Source organism: Budorcas taxicolor, chromosome 14 (genome assembly GCF_023091745.1).
Source record: "Budorcas taxicolor isolate Tak-1 chromosome 14, Takin1.1, whole genome shotgun sequence".
Taxonomy (NCBI): domain Eukaryota; kingdom Metazoa; phylum Chordata; class Mammalia; order Artiodactyla; family Bovidae; genus Budorcas; species Budorcas taxicolor.
Window position 1 is genome coordinate 85,428,177 of NC_068923.1, and position 16,405 is coordinate 85,444,581.

Here is a 16,405-nt window from a genome sequence, read left to right on the forward strand (position 1 = left end):
TCCATGTAAAACAAATTATGCCGTCTTCATTTTTAATGCAGGAAAGCCACACTTTGAACTTAATGTCTACTTGTGGTTTCCTGTATTTATTAAGATTCAGGATATATTTATAGTTTCACTTAGGGAATATTATATGGATAACTGGCTCAGGGCTTGGTGTCATTTTACTCTCCATATCCTCATGTGTAAAAGAAGTGGTTCTGACCAGATGACCTCTAAAATTCTAGTTCTCACATTTTATCATTCTATGAGGGACCTATTAAGTAATTCTGTATCTGAGTATGATTCATGTCTGCATTCAAAAATCGAATATGTTTTCACATTGCTTAGTTTGCCCACATAGTCTTTGCTAAGTGCCTCTGCACATATGGATTATGTTCTTAATGTTTTCGGGTGATTCAGCCTTCTCTGTATTTGTAGGGTTGCATGGCACACGTCAAGAAGAAATGATTGATCACAGACTAACAGACAGAGAATGGGCAGAGGAATGGAAACATCTTGACCATGTAAGACGTCCGTAATCATTTAGGTTAAAAAATGTTTTGAAAACAACTGAAGTGACATGATAAAATAAAAGTGTGGGGGTTCTGAAGCTGTTTTCCGCCATCCTTGAAAAATAATACGCGAGAATGTTTAAAGTAGAATATAGGATTTGATTTCTAAATCAGGTCAATGTATGGCAAAACCACTACAATATTGTAAAGTAATTAGCCTCCAATTAAAATGAATAAATTTATATAAAAAAACAGTATCAAAACCACTTATATGAGAGAAATGTTTGGATCATTGAAAAGAATTCCTAGAGCCGTATCGATGAATGAGCTACTGTTTCACTTGGGGAGAGTCATTTGGTTTATCCAGTCATGGGATTAGTATTTGGAAGTATGGGTTAACTTCAGCTAAAATCTCCCTGTCATGCCTCCCACATTTTATTCTCATTACTATTGAACCTACTCATCTATTGGGTCTGTTTCCAATCTAACCTTTGAAAATATTAGAGGCCTTCAGAATAAAGTAGCATTCTTCATTGCCCTAAAGTAGTTTGTTTGGCTGCCCACCAAGGTCTTGGAGTTGCGGTGATTGATCTGCATTTCCGTTCTCCCCCTGCCCGTCTCTCCCCCAGCTGTTAAACTGTATAATGGACATGGTAGAAAAAACAAGACGATCTCTCACAGTACTAAGGCGATGTCAGGAAGCAGACCGCGAGGAGCTGAATTACTGGATCCGGCGGTACAGCGACGCTGAGGACTTAAAAAAGGGCGGCAGCAGTAGCAGCAGCCACTCCAGGCAGCAGAGTCCTGTCAATCCAGACCCAGTGGCGTTAGGTATCTTTTCTTCAGATGGACATACTGAACAGATATATCTTATGCTATTAATACTGCTTTTATTTTTAATTTGTCTCGGCAAAAATAAAGGCGCTGCAGAGAATTGTAGAACAATAAATACTTTATATCCTCAAATATGTCTTGTCTGTTAGGCAGATTGGTATAGAAAGGGTCAGTCACAAAAATTAGACTCCTTTTGTAGGTTAATGTGTTGGGCTGATGAGCAAACTTCCAAGCTGGACCAGAATTTCACGTACATCACTAAAATGTATGCTCCTTCATAACACAGCTCTTTGGACCCTGTCTCCAACCTACAAAAACAAAGTCTCTGGGAGTGGGCTTGGAGTCTCTAGCACTCTGTCTTGGGATTTGTGCTGTACCTCAATGTTTGAGAGCACTTTATCTCAAAACCAACCCAAGAAGAGACCTAAGGGCTTTGTCATTTGCCCACCGACACTGGAAAATTAGTGATAAAGATATGGCTCTTCCATGATCTTAACGATTGCTTAATCATGATTTTATTAACTCTAGTAACTTACAGGACTATTAATGTAGCCATGCTTTAGAAGGTTAATGCTAACATGTAGCTATAGTTAGTACTGATATTTGAGAATTGCTGGGGTTATAAATAAAATGTAATTCTAAGTATTTGGAAAGAAACTTTGAAGCTAAAATAATTTTTGAGTGACCTGTGGACTTTTTCCGAATTTAATAATAAGCTACTGTCATTTACATTGCTGGCCATTACTTGTATATACAGTCTGAGTCAACTTAATTAAGGTGGATTTGTGTTGATCCTTATTTTCTCATCTCATTTTCTTAAGTGTTTAGTCCCACACCTGTTACCTAGCTTAGGTTAAGGTACAGTCTGCTGTAAAAACAAAACTAATTACATATGTGCAGATTAAGCTCATGACTTTGGCCTCATTATCAACTGTGGCTGATTATCAAAAATTTAAAATTTGAAATATATTATCTGACTGTTGATCACATTATCTTTTTTTTTTATTCAAATGATTTTTAATCAATAAAATTTCCTTTGCATTTAGGTTTGTGGATTCTTGCTAATCCCTGAACGATGAATGTCTATTGCCATAAGTATTAAATACAGGAGGATTCCAAGTCATTTAATTAACCGAACAAACATTCTGCAGTATAGTTTAAAAATAAAAGTGTTATTTCTTAGGTTATGTTAAGGCAAGCAATGAAAATAGGTTTAAGTTTAATTTGAATCAACATTGGTCCAAATAAAACTAGAATAAGCATCTTATTTTTTACTTCTGTATTGTGAACCAAAATTAGTAATATAAAGAGGATATTTATAATCATTCAATCTAGACAAAAATTGAGAGCCTTAAACAAAACTTTAAAATATCCATTTTACCTGGCTCTGTTGAAGAAATTCATCAAGTCAGTGCTTATTTTTTGTGCCTGGCTTACTGTGTACCAGGCATGGTACACAGTACTGCTAGGTACTGCAGTAAAGGAAAAAGTTTCTTAATTCCATCCTTTGAGGAATTTTTGAGCTAGTGGAAGAGATAGGCAAGGAGACAGCTAGTGGTCGTACCAGCAGGCCACTCAATTCAGTCCCCTGCAGTGACAAGATTATTATCTGCTGTCCATTGTAAAAGAGAAATTTCAGAAATGGATAATGTTTCAGACCTATGTGAGTTATTTATTCAGCACACTGCACATAGGACCATTACCATATAGTCACATATAGTCAAGCCTTCTAGTGATGCAGGCATACATCATTCTTGAGAAGGCAGGTTTACATAATCAAAAGAATAAACTTGGTTTTAAAAATTTCTTCTTAAGCATACACAAATCACATTACTTTTAATGATGCTTAATGAATTCCTAGTTTTGGTAAAAGAGATTGCTTTGGTTTTAAGCTTTTATAGGTTGTATTTTTCAAAAGACTACAAGTAGTTCATTTCTTTGTGGAGACTCTGTTAAATAAACAGTCCTGTTCTTTAGGGACACTGAACCCTAGATTGCCTTTCAAAGAAACCTATCACAGCGTCAGAGAGAACCCGTCAAGCGTCATACAACATGCAAGTTTTAGCATCCAGCAGTTATTTCACTGGTGTCTTTTGCTAATAGATTCCCGAAGTCTTTAAGTCCCATCTATCTTGTGTGCTGGGCTGTGGCTATAAATAAGGCAGGTAGTTTGTAATCATGGAACACGGTCCTTTACATTAAGTGCTTTCTGAGGTTTTCTCTTAGGCTTTGGAGTCAAATGTATTAGTGTGTGTAATTAAAGGATTGGAGATATTAGCTGATAAATTTATTTCATGCCTCTGAAAAGTGTGTGGCAGGGTGTGTGTGTGTACAAATCGAGATACGGATGTGCTTATATCGTTACGTACATGAAGAGCTCCATATCCTATGTTAATTTTGTATGTGTTTCTTTTATCCTGATTCTCTCAATCCTAAAGTTGTTGTCTGATTTCAAATGAGACCTTCAGAATAATGTTATAGAAGATATCTTTAGTTCAAAATATTGCCATAGTCCTATCCCTGTCTTGGAAATAATGGCACCATTATTCATACATTCATTTGTAGCATTTTAATTGTATTTGGTGATTGTACAGAGAAGAATGTAACTTCTATGACTTGTGTTTGTTAAATTCATTCTGATTCTCACTTTTGAAATATATCTATAGTATTAAGTCAGTGTGAGAGATTAGTAAGACAATATGATTAATCTATTATTAATTGAATTTGGGGAGTTTCCCCCAGATATTAAGTAAAGACTATTTTAAATGAGTAGCCTCTTGAACAGTTTTATAACAGAACACACTAAGTCCACAATATTATCTGTACTCTTTAAGGAAAAAAATAGGTAATTACCCTGAAGAACTTTTGAAATAATGTACTTTGCCTTGAAATAATATACTTTTTCTTGAAATAATGGATTTTCATTATTTACATTATTATAACTCACTTGATGTCCAGGGAGAATTCCAAATATCCAAGTCTTAAGAAAATTAGAAGACTATTTTTTTAAGCAGTTGTCTCTATTTTCAAAGTATGATTTGTTCTGCATACATTTTTCACAAAGAGCAAGTTAAGGCAATCAGAATGGATGATTTCATCACTGAAGTAGAATTGCTTTTCTACGTAGAGATGGGTGGGTAGCTGCTGCGTGGTGATTCCTGTGCTCTCCAAGGGCTTGTCAAGGCCACTGTGGTTCTGCTCTTCTTTGCCCTCATTTCCTTTTTCTTGCAGTATGCTGTTCACTCCTGACATTTGATTTCCTTTAAATTGCTTTCTTTTTACTGCCTTTGGACTATTCTAGAATCTCTCCACAGCTTATCCTTTATTTGTCTGCCCTCTTTCTGTGGTTCGAAAGTCTTCTGTATCATTAGAGAAAGTTAAAAGAATTATCCAATAATGGATTTAAGACCAGTATTGGAGACTGAAGCTGAAAACTCTGAAGTATGAATGCATTTTCCTGTGTTTTTTTGAATGTTTGAATATTGTGAAGAGAGGATATGAAGTGGAGAAAACACCATCGTTACATGTTGTTAAAGGTTTATCTCTAGCCATGAAGATACATGCCAGAAAGATTTTTGTTTTAAAGGAAACGATTAATCAACTTGATTGTTCACAGAAAGTTTAGAAATTCAGACGTTTGTTGAATTAATACTATCTCCTGCCTAAAGCAGATTGGAAGAGAAATTAAAATTTCTTTGGCTGACAAGTTTTATCACAGAATTGTAGAGTTTCTCATTACTGTCTAAAGGCTCACGAATTTCGCATTAAAGTTAAAGGCACAGCGTCTGAGCAGATGTCTGCATCTGAATCCCTGGTTCTTCTCACTAGTTTTGTTGACCTCTGGCAAGTAACTGTGTGCCTCAATTTCTTCATCTGATGGAGATGGTAACAATACATATTTCATAGGTGTTTCTGTATTGAAGTAGTTAACAATTATAAAACATGGGATAGTGCCTGACATATAGTAGACGTGACCTAAATAATTTCTGTCATGCAACCTTAGTTTAGAGAGAAGCGAGAAGCACATAAATTTAGTGTTTTCGCTTGGCATCCAAGTTTCTGAAGTTTTAGTACATTCTTAGGTATTTTTTTCATTTTGAAAGTATTTCCAAGCAGTAATTCTGTCTTAAATATAGTAAATCTATTGTACCTTTAGGACCCTAATTCATAACTGTAGAAAAATAGCTTGCTCACATCCAAAGGTATATATTTTTCAACTTCTGAACTGTCAGATTATAAAAGTCACAAGTTATTCACAATATATCTGCATATAAAAGTTTAGATTTTATGTACTTGTATTGATTCCTTTTAAATTACATCATGAAATTCATTTCAAAGCAGTGCGTCTGCATTTATAACGTGAAGTGCATAAAGTCTACTGTATTTAGTATATTGGGCTAAAAAATATGCGACTACTAGTTAAATATATCCATCTTTGGGGAGAAAAGATGATTGCCTCCTATGGCATTGCATGTTTTTATTGTTAAAGATGAACATCATAATGTAGTTCTTGGCTTCTAGGTTGGGTTGGGGTTTTGAACATACACTGAGATTTCTGAATTTATTATCCTTTAAAACAAAAAATAAGTAGCATTTCTAAAGATGAACTCATTTAAACCTTCCTTTCTTTTGATGGTTTTTGTAATAGATATTTTCATGATCATTGCTTCATTCTGCCCACCACAGGATGATGGCCATAACATAGATGCTGCCAAGCTTTGAGCATTGCTGTCCTGGGTCATAGGAGGTCACACTGATTCTCCAAAGGCTGTCAACTCATCCCTCCATGTATATTGATGGCGGCCCTCGCTTTCTCTAGTATCCATCTGTCCTAAGTGTAGTGCATCTTCCATCTCTTGCATACATCCTAGATTGCTTTTTCTGTCTTTTCACCTTACCTCCACTTCAACTTTGTTTCCTCATTTCATAGATGTATCTTCCGGAGGCTCCCCTCTTCCTCTTCTTTCATCCCCAAGCAATTTGCATCCCAAAGCAAGCCAAACTTAATTTAGAAGGACTTTTCTATGATTTTTCCATCTTTCAATAGTTACACATGTATACATTTCACATTTTAAATCATCCTGTACAGACTCTTCTGTTTTCACTGCTATATTTTAGAACAACCATCCGTTTCTTAGCAACTGATGTTTTATAGGTGGTCAATATTTGGTGGTTAAAAATTAACGTCTTTACAATCTGAACCTTAGAGTGTCTTGTACAAGTTTGTCTAGATTCGCCAAAAATCTAAGGAAAGTCTTGGGAGAGAAGTTGTCTCTTGTAATACTGATCAACATCAGGATTTGTTTTGTTTTTTCAAATTTAACTTTGCATATGTGTTCTCTTCTTGCTGCTACTTAATCAGAAGAGAAAATACTAAATGTATTACTCATTTGGTTTCTGTAGCTACTACAGTAGTATTTATCAGTATGTTAAAAGAGATTCTGAGGAATACCTCTACTGACATCACTTCATTCTTCTTGTCAGTACACCTGGTGCTTAGCTTGGACACAGCAGCTTAGAATCGGAGGGGATGTTGTAAAATATGTATACATATGTAAATAGTTGTGTATTATGTAAATTATTTGTCTTTATATTCTGCAGCTATTTTGAAAAAAAAAACTTTCTTTTGGAAAATAGGATAGGATTAAGAAAACTTTTGCTTGATTGGAGTTGATATTTCTATCAGGATTCTAGGTCAGGTGGAGTTTGACTCTATGTGGATATGACATGTGTCACTGAGAATTATAGGGAGATGAAGCCAAGAAGGTGAAATATAGCACAAATTTCTGATGTGGTAAATGGATCCTCACGATCTATACCAGCTGTATAGCACACAGAAAGGTGGGTACACAGTTGACTCCAGTACAATAACTATCTTTGAAAAAACCTGGGGGCTATTTGTGAGGTTTAAATAAAATTCATAAAAGTATCATCTAAGAAGTTTGAAGACTTCCCATCAGGGTTCAGACAGTAAATTGCTAGCAACAGAAATAACTTCTGTCCCTAGGTGATATGTACTGAGGGAGTAAAAATTTACTGGTGTACATTACTTAATCCAGGCCTCTTCAGTGTTTCTGTTTTATCTAAAGTTTTGTGCCCTTTTGTTTAAGTGCTTGGAGGGAAAAAACAGCAACAACAATAAACTTTAAGGTGCTCTTTTCACCTTAATTTTTTTATAAGGAAATAAATATACAGTCAGCCCTCCATATACACAGGTTCCATACCCATGGATTCAGCCAGCCACTCATCAAAAATTTTCAGAGGAAAAAAAAAATCTCAGAAAGTTCCCAAAGGCAAAACTTGAATTTGCCATGTGCTGGCAACTTTTAACAAAACATTTACATTGTATTGCATTATGAATTATAAGTAATCTAGAAATGATTTAAAGTATAGAAAAGGATGTATATAGGTTATATGCAAATACCATTTTTTTATCTAAATATAGTTGATTTACAGGTTGTATTAATTTCTGTAGTATGTCAGAGTGATACACACACACACACACACACTCTTTTTAAAATTCTTTCCCTTGTGCTTTAGCACAGATGACTGAACGTAGTTCCCTGTGCTGTAAGTAAGACCTTACTGTTTCTCCATTCTGTTTGCCTCTGCTAGCCCCAAGCTCCCAGTCCACCCCTCCTCCACCAACCCTCCCCCTTGGCACCCTCGAGTCTGTTGTCTATGTCTGTGAGTCTGTTTCTGTTTCAGTCTTGGGCATATATCCAGATAAAACTGCAATTCAAAAAGATATATGCACCTCTGTGTTGCTGTTCACCATACCATTCAGTATAAGGGACTGAACATCCTCAGCTTTTGGTCCCCCTTCGGATACCGAAGGATGACTGTATACCCATTCTCACTGGGCGTCCTGCTACATAATGAGAATGAAGAGAGTCCCAACTAACGTCTAATCAGAGTTTAGGATGTGCCGTGGCAAATGCGCAGTAGGGAGTACCTCCTTGCGTCCTCACAGCGGCGGTCTCAAATGTGGCAGCATCGCTGGCACTTTACAGCTGTGGCGACTGAGACATGGAGAAGCTAACCTGCCCAGTGTCACGGTGTCGTGGGGCAAAGCCAAGGTCCCTCATCTCTGGTCTTTAGACCTGGCTCTTCTCCTGTGCTGCCTAGTGCTGGTAATTAGTATTTGGATCACTTAGCATCATCTTGTTGCCTATAATAAAAACTGGCCATTTAGAAAAATAATTTTTATAAAGTTATTACTCTTCCCTTAACCCCAATAATGAAAAAAATACACCCCCCCCCATTTTTTTGCTACTGTGGAAAAGGCATTTTTTCCCCTCTGTCTTCAGACTTTACAAATCTATTCGTATCCAATAAAGTATTCTTAAGCCAAGGTTTATTTCTCCTGAAAATAAATGTCTAAGTAAATCTCTGTTTCACTGCGTCATGTGACTAAGTGTGAACTTGACTTCACTTTCTTTAAAATAGTGTGGAAGATAATCTTGACAGAGCTAATTACCCATGTCTCATTTCTTTGGAGTTGTATATGCATCAGACAGATTTATCAAGGTCTTTAACAAATGAAAATTCCTTAAATAAAAACATTTGAGTTTTCATCATTTACTGTATAGAAGTGAATGTGCACATGAGAATGTGTGGGTATTTCTAGTCCATTCAATTATCAAGTAGTCATTTAATTATAATGTAAACTTTCAAAAATTGTTTATATTTGGAATAATTTTAGACTTCTGAGAATATTGCAAAGATAGTACAGGGAGTTTCCATATGTCCTTCAGTAAACTATAACATTTTGATAATTCAGAATAGTTCTGGAAATTTTATGTTCTGGGCAACTGATAATCTATGTACCCTCAAGTGATTCAAAATATTCAAATGTGTCTAAGGCATTCAAATATAAAATGATATATACTTAGCTAATTTGATTGTGTTTTCTTACTCTGTAGCTCTGCAAAATATAGAAGAGTGGGCTGAATTTCTTTTGACCATCAACATACATTAGATAAAGTATTCTTTAAAAAGTCTGCTACTTAACATTCCTTATACATGTAAAGAAAACTTCAGTTATTTGAAATTTATCATGAGTTGAAAGATTGTTCAATTTATAAAAGTTAAAATGATATTTTTTCTTCCTCCAAACTTCTAAATATATAGAATTTTGTTTGAAAAATCCAGTATGGAAGAGGTTTAGAGCATATTTTAGCTACGGAAGACTGTATACACTTTATTTTTAAGCATGTATAAAAACATGAAAATAAGTATCATGTCATTTTCATGAACATGTTATTTGGAGGTTAGCATTCCTATATCAACTTTATTATGATCTGTTTTCTCAAACTTTTAAAATTTGTGCAGCGCAAAAGCACATTTCACTTACAGTGGAATTTCATATCCGCCCCTCACCCACCTCCCCCCCTGGAAGCATGTCCTGCACTAGTTACAGTTGGTCAACTGGCTCTCTGTGAATCCATTCTAATGATTCTTTCTTGCTCCCATCCATGTCAAATCCATATAATCCAATTGTTGTGAGAATTTTTAATGCTCAGCAAGATTTTTTAAAGTAATTATGTGTGAGAACTGGTTAGCCATGGAGTCAGGCTCACTATGTATTGAAAGGTGGTAGAATCATAGCTGTGTGGAAATTATGTTACTCCAATATAATTTGACTTTCTACTCTCAATTTGACATAAAAAAAGAAAATTGCCAAATATAATTTGCTTTCTTTAATAAAATATGTTCATAGAAATTCCCATACTTAGGGAGTGCTGGGAACAGTGTTGTATAACATATTGTATAATGAAAAATTTGGGCTTCCCTGGGGGCTCAGATGGTAAAGAATCTGCCTGCAATGCAGAAGACCTGGGTTTGATCCCTGGTTCAGGAAGATTCCCTGGAAAAGGGAATGGCAACCCTGGAATAATGTTACCAGTATTCTTGCCTGGAGAATTCCATGGACAGAAGAGCCTAGTGGGCTAGAGTCCATGGGGTCGCAAAGAGTCTGAGAGACTAACACACATAATGAAATGTTTAGAGTTGTTTTGGTTTTGAGCATATAAGCATTTACACCAGTGACGTATTTTCCTTGAGCTCTGATGGCTGGTTTTCCTATTTTTACGTTTTGGAGTGAAAGTGTTTAAAAAACTGTGTTTCTGTAGAGAAGCCAAGATAGTGGGCGTTGCTTGCTCTTCCTGTGTGATGACATAACGGTGCTTACGGTGCTCTCCTCCCCTCTCCACCGGTTTCTATCCTCCTCGTAGATGCACATCGGGAGTTCCTTCACAGGCCTGCTTCTGGATATGTGCCAGAGGAGATCTGGAAGAAAGCTGGTAAGAATTGTTTAAAAACATGAGTTCAGTGTTCTGGCAGCTGTGTGCAGTTGTTAATGCAGTGATGTGAAGAATGACAAGAAAGGACTTTACCGCTAACAAGAACAGCAACAACAAAATAAACCCCCCCACACACGAAATTTAAAAACCCTGATGAATATTCTTAAACCAGGCCTGATTAGAGCACAGAATAGTTTCTATTATATAGCATCTGCTAGTGCTACTGTAATGAGGGTCTGGTGATACCTCTGTTTTAAACCCTATTTTTCAGGGGCTGTAATGATTTCAGGCTGGAAGGCTGAGGTTTCAGCTTGCATGCACTTTTTCCTTCCTGAAAATAAAGTCTGGTATTTTACTTTAGCCTTATCTTCTAATTTTTTTTTAAATTGAGCTAGCTATAATTGACATCTGCCTTTTAAATTCTTTTAAAAAATATCACAGCAACTGGTTGAGGCACTCAGAAATTTTATGGTTACCAACATTTTTTAAAATTGATCATTTGTGCTAATATTCAATGACTAAAGCTAAAATAAATGACAGAGTTGCTAAATTTCTGTTTTCCTTTCCATGTATACTATCTAATTTTCATTAAGAGATAACATTTTAAAGTAGCTTTAAGTTTCTGATGACTCATTGACTTACTGGGCTTAAAGAAATCAAATTTGGCAGAATCTTGGTGGAATACCAGTAAGTTGAGCCAAAACCTTATTTAAAAAAAAAAAAAACTAAGATAAATTATAAACCTATTTCATGACTTTAAAATGACATTGGAAACACATAAGGTGGCTTTGAGTTTCTATAACTCCAACTGTTAGTGTTTCCCTGATGGCTCAGTGGTCAAGAATCCACCTGCTAATACAGGAGACGCGGGTTCAATCTGTGGTTTGGGAAGATGTCCTGGAACATGAAATGGCAACTGACTCTAGTATTCTTGCCTGGGAAATCCCATGGACAGAGGAACCTGGCGGGCTATAGTCCCTGGGTTGCAAAGCAGTTGAACATGACTTAGTGATAAAACAACTCCAACTGTTAAAATGGTTTGTCTGAGCTGAAAAACTGGAAAATGCTGTTTCTACAAACCATCAGACAGGTGTGGGGCAGTGAACCCCCAATCAAGGGGAAAAGGGTTTTTTTCCTACAGAAGATTTCAGTTTGGGTTTTGATTTGACCCAGCTATGTCTGTAGTTCTGTGCAACTTTGGTGACTCTGGTCCCTTGAATCTTATTTGAGTTTTGTGTTTTTTTGTGTTTTTTTTTTTTTTTTTTTAATTTTCTAGTAACTCTTTTGTACAAGTGATAAGATGTTTCAAAATCTGATAGTATTCTAGGCTTAGCAGCTTTAGATTCAGAACCAGAGAGAACGATCTCTTACATGTCTAGTATACAAATCAGATAGAGCAATTCAGCCTAAAGGTTTAGGTTTATTTGTGTTGTGTTGTGTTGTGTGTGTGTGTGTGTGTGTGTGTGTGTGTGTGTATCTATAGCCAGTCCGTATAGTCTTACCAGTTTTACCACATCGCCTCTAAGAAGATTTCCTACCAGGATAACAGTTATGGAATACTCCTAGGCTGCTAAAATGTGGTGAGTGCCACATAATCTGGAGAAAGAATTGCTATGTCTTCCTTCTGACCATTTTTCTTCTCCAATTTTGAGCTGTCAGTGCAACTTATTCCAATAAGAGGTACAAAGAATTGCCATTTTGGATGGCAGAAATATGAATTTTTGTGTTGAGGGAGTCTCTGTATTTCCCTTATTTATGTGTATTTGAGTTAAATCTTGATAGTTCATAAAGAAAAATTGACAGTGAAGTCTTGTGTAATCCAAATTCCTTCTGTGCTATTATCTGCTCAAGTCTTTGTTTGACTGCTATTAAGTGAGAGCAGATTTTTCTGAATATACTACCTTTGTTGGAAAGTCAACTTGAATAGCTATGCAAAAAGGAAATCCTACCATAAGTGGTAAGCAATTGGAAGCAGATTCAAAACAGCACTATGTACTTTGTGCTTAATCAGTTATTTTTTTAACTTGACATATTGTAATCTATTGAGTCCACTATTAATTTTTCTTCACTGTCTGTTTCGTGGATTTCTGAAACCAGTTCTAGGTATACGTTGCATTTTGGGTACTCTGAAAAGAGAGAAAGAGCAATACTTGTTTATGTAATGTCCATGCATTTTCTAAGAAGGGTTAACTCTTATCAAACCAATGTTTGGAATATTTATAAAATGTGCCTATCCATCTATATTAGGTCTTCAGTCTAAAACCTGACCTGGAAGTAATGTTCATTAAATTTGTACTTTTATCACAGTGATATCCCTAATCTGCTGCATAAAAACAGTTTGGGAACAGTTTTCTATGGATAGCTGCTAAATTTTAAGGAGTAGTATATTGAATCTTTGAACAACAGATGACAGTTTCATTTGGAAGTCTCAAATAAGTGCTTATCATATTTATCTTTATAGGCTTCTTAAAAAGCATTTCTAGTGTTCAAAATATCAAGGCATCCAATATGAGCAAAACACCAAAGGCAGAATGTGACAGCTATCTACATTCAGCCTGTTAAAATTTGAAAGTTTTTTCCCCAAGATTCTTTTTTTTTTTTGACAAAAGTATGTCTTTTCAATGAAACTATTATACATTATGTTTGTGACAATTATAGGTAAGTAAAATTAAGTTTAAAGCATTTGAACAATATCAAATGCTAATATCAAACATCTAAAATTCAATGGACTGTAACCCAGGTGTCTTTCTGAGAAAATTATAATTTCAAAATTATATCCTGTCTTGAAAGTATACCATGTAATAATTTGTACCATTTTATTTTTAAATGACTTCAAACTTGCAGAAAAAGTTGCAGAAAATAGTATAAACAATCTCATATACCTTTCTCCCAGTCTTCCCTATTTCACCATGTTTGCTTTGATGTCTTCTCTTTCTGTTTCCATCTTTCCTTCGCTCTTTTTCTGTTTATGCATTATATATATTTTTCCCAGCAACTTCAGAGTAAGTTGCAGACGTGATATCTTCTTACCCTAAACGTTTTAGTGTGTATTTCCTAATAAGAACAAGGACATTCTCTTATATAACCACAGTATGGTTACCACAATCAGGATATTAACATTAAAACAATATAATTATTTAACCTATAGACCCTATTCAAAGTTTGCATGTGACCCTAATAATACAATTAATAACAAGATACATATTAAATATTTGGAATCCTAACAAATAATTGAAGGCCATATCACTTTTCCCCTAAAAGTAGTATTTTTAAAAGCAATAGCAAAGGTAGTAAAATACACTCTGAAGTTTAAAAGGTCTTTATAAACTTGGAGAAAGGCTACCATAAATATAGTTTTTAAATTACAACTGTTTTCTTCAGTATATTTTTCAAACAATCAATGAGTGTTTGCTGTTGGTAATAAATATTCAAGCACCTTGTAAATGTCCTACCAATTCTCTTTGCTGATCTGTATATGCCTGTGGGATTAGAATAGGAATGCATAATTTAAATATAAATTGCCTGATTTGCATATACAATTAGTCAAGCTACAGCTTTGATCGTAAGCAAAAATTATTGTCCTGTATTACCACTTAGATAGAATTTGAATTCACCTTGAATATTCAAACCAAATTAGACCCTGACTATACAGTTAGAAGGGCAGTGCTTCCCTAGTGCCCCAAGTCTTTATGATAGGATAATAAAGGTATCATTTCACCTCCTGGTGAAGAAGGTGCTGCCAGCTCTGTGCAGTGCTCTGCTTCCATCCAGATTTTAAATGCATATCTTAAAGCAACCAAAAAACGCTGAACATATTTCAGTTACTATTTCCTGTCTGGATCTTTCCCTTTTAATTTAGTTTAAAAAATCTAGCCAACAGTAATTACAAATGAGTGAGCTTCAGAAATAATCCTATAAAAAATGGTGGAGGCTATGAAAGTCATGAGTACTAACTAATAGTGGAGGGCTTCTCCTGATCCTCAAGTCATGAACTATGGAGGTGTGAAATAAAACATAGAAATTTTAAGAACTATAGGAGTATTTGTATCTCAACATTTTTAATCTGCAATATAACATTTTTATTAGGAATCTGTTTTTAATTAAACAGAACATTTAATTAAGGTGCTTTTTGAGTGAAACAATTAAGTGCAAACACTTGAATGAAACATGTCATAATTAGTTTTAATAGAGTGTTAATTGGTACGAGATTTGCCAAGTTAATAATTACTGCTTATTAAATTTTCAATTAATCATTGTCATTTTGCTTTGAATAAAGATGAAAATTAGATAAATTAATTCAGGGGGAGGATATTTTCCCCGTTAATTAGAACAGTTAATTTTTTTAAATGGAAATTACTTGTTTTAGTTGTCAATCTTATGTTGTACATTAGTAAAATCTTTGCACCCTTTCCACAGCCAGAAATAAAGAGCTAATTTGACACCTTGCAGGTTTGTAGTCGGGCCTGATTGTTTTGGCCTGCAGTATGATTCAGTTATATTTGTCTAATGCAACAATTGGTTATGCAAAACTGCTTATATTTGATTCAGTAGATGGACTACAACTGAAAAATTTGGAAATGAGAAAATGATTTTTTTTTAATCCCTATATATCCACATCACTCAGGAAATGACAGGAAAAAGAAAAGCTGGATCTTCCGTATGTTTCATCTTGGATTTTCTTTCAAAGGTCTGCATTGTTATGACACACCTTTTCATTACTGTATCTTTTACCAGCAAAACAAGTGTTTGCATATATATGTGTGTCTGTAAAATCTATTCCCTTCTCTTTTCCTGAAAGCATTACCCATGGACTCCCTGTGTTCATATTCCATTGTGGCAAAACCGCTTCTTCTTCGTGGGTCTCAGTTTATGTAGACGGATTTCTTGTGGTGATTTCTGTCTTCTGACTAAAGTCTGATCTCAGGATCCTGTATGGAGCACTAGTTTGGTAGTCAAGTTATCGTGAGGCTACAGAAATGTAAACGGTATTCCCAGGAGCGTAAATTAAAGGAACAAGGCTTCACCCTTTGCCTTTCCTAAATTTCCAGAACGTGAGTCTGTAGACATCTGGAAGACCCGCCCAGTCCGGGGCCGGGAGTCACGCGTGTCGTCTAGCGTTCTGTGGTGACGGGTCCGGAGCCCGGGCCGCACGCTAACAGAGCTTGTTCTCTTGTCCGGTCCCCCCTGCCCGGCCCGCAGAGGAGGCGGTCAACGAGGTGAAGCGGCAGGCCATGACCGAGCTGCAGAAGGCCGTGTCCGAGGCCGAGCGTAAGGCGCACGACATGATCACGTCAGAGCGCGCCAAGATGGAGCGCACGGTGGCCGAGGCCAAGCGGCAGGCGGCGGAGGACGCACTCGCCGTCATCAACCAGCAGGAGGACTCCAGCGAGGTGAGGCCCGCTGGGGGCGGCTCCTGGAGAGGCTTCCCGCTGCGCGGGTGGGTCTCGCGATAGCGGGAGGGGACGAGCCGAGGTGCATGTTGGGCCAGAGACTGACTTGTGTCGGAGGGGGAGACTGGAGTGGTTCGGGGAGGCCTGGCGCTTGAGAAATCGACCGAGAGCCGACCAACGATTGTGTTTGTTAAAGACCTAAAAGAAAACCTGCCGCAAAAAGGTTTTTTAGCATATTTGGTGGGGAACAAATTCAAGTGAAAATCTTCCAACTTCCTAGCACTAGAGATTGAGAACTCTGCTCTGGGTGTGTATGTGTGTGGGTGTGTGGGTTAGTATATATCTGTGGTTTCCGAAAGGAAGGAAACCGGATTTAGGACAG

The 16,405-nt window shown here is 36.3% G+C and overlaps 1 protein-coding gene across 1 annotated transcript in view; it reads left to right on the forward strand.

The window, feature by feature from the left end:
• RUNX1T1 (RUNX1 partner transcriptional co-repressor 1) overlaps nt 1–16,405 on the forward strand; it is a 150,201-nt gene that overhangs the window by 119,758 nt on the left and 14,038 nt on the right. The window contains 4 exon segments of the mRNA XM_052651782.1: nt 421–506; nt 1,124–1,325; nt 10,565–10,633; nt 15,833–16,023. Of these exon segments, the coding sequence (XP_052507742.1) occupies nt 421–506; nt 1,124–1,325; nt 10,565–10,633; nt 15,833–16,023 (548 nt within the window).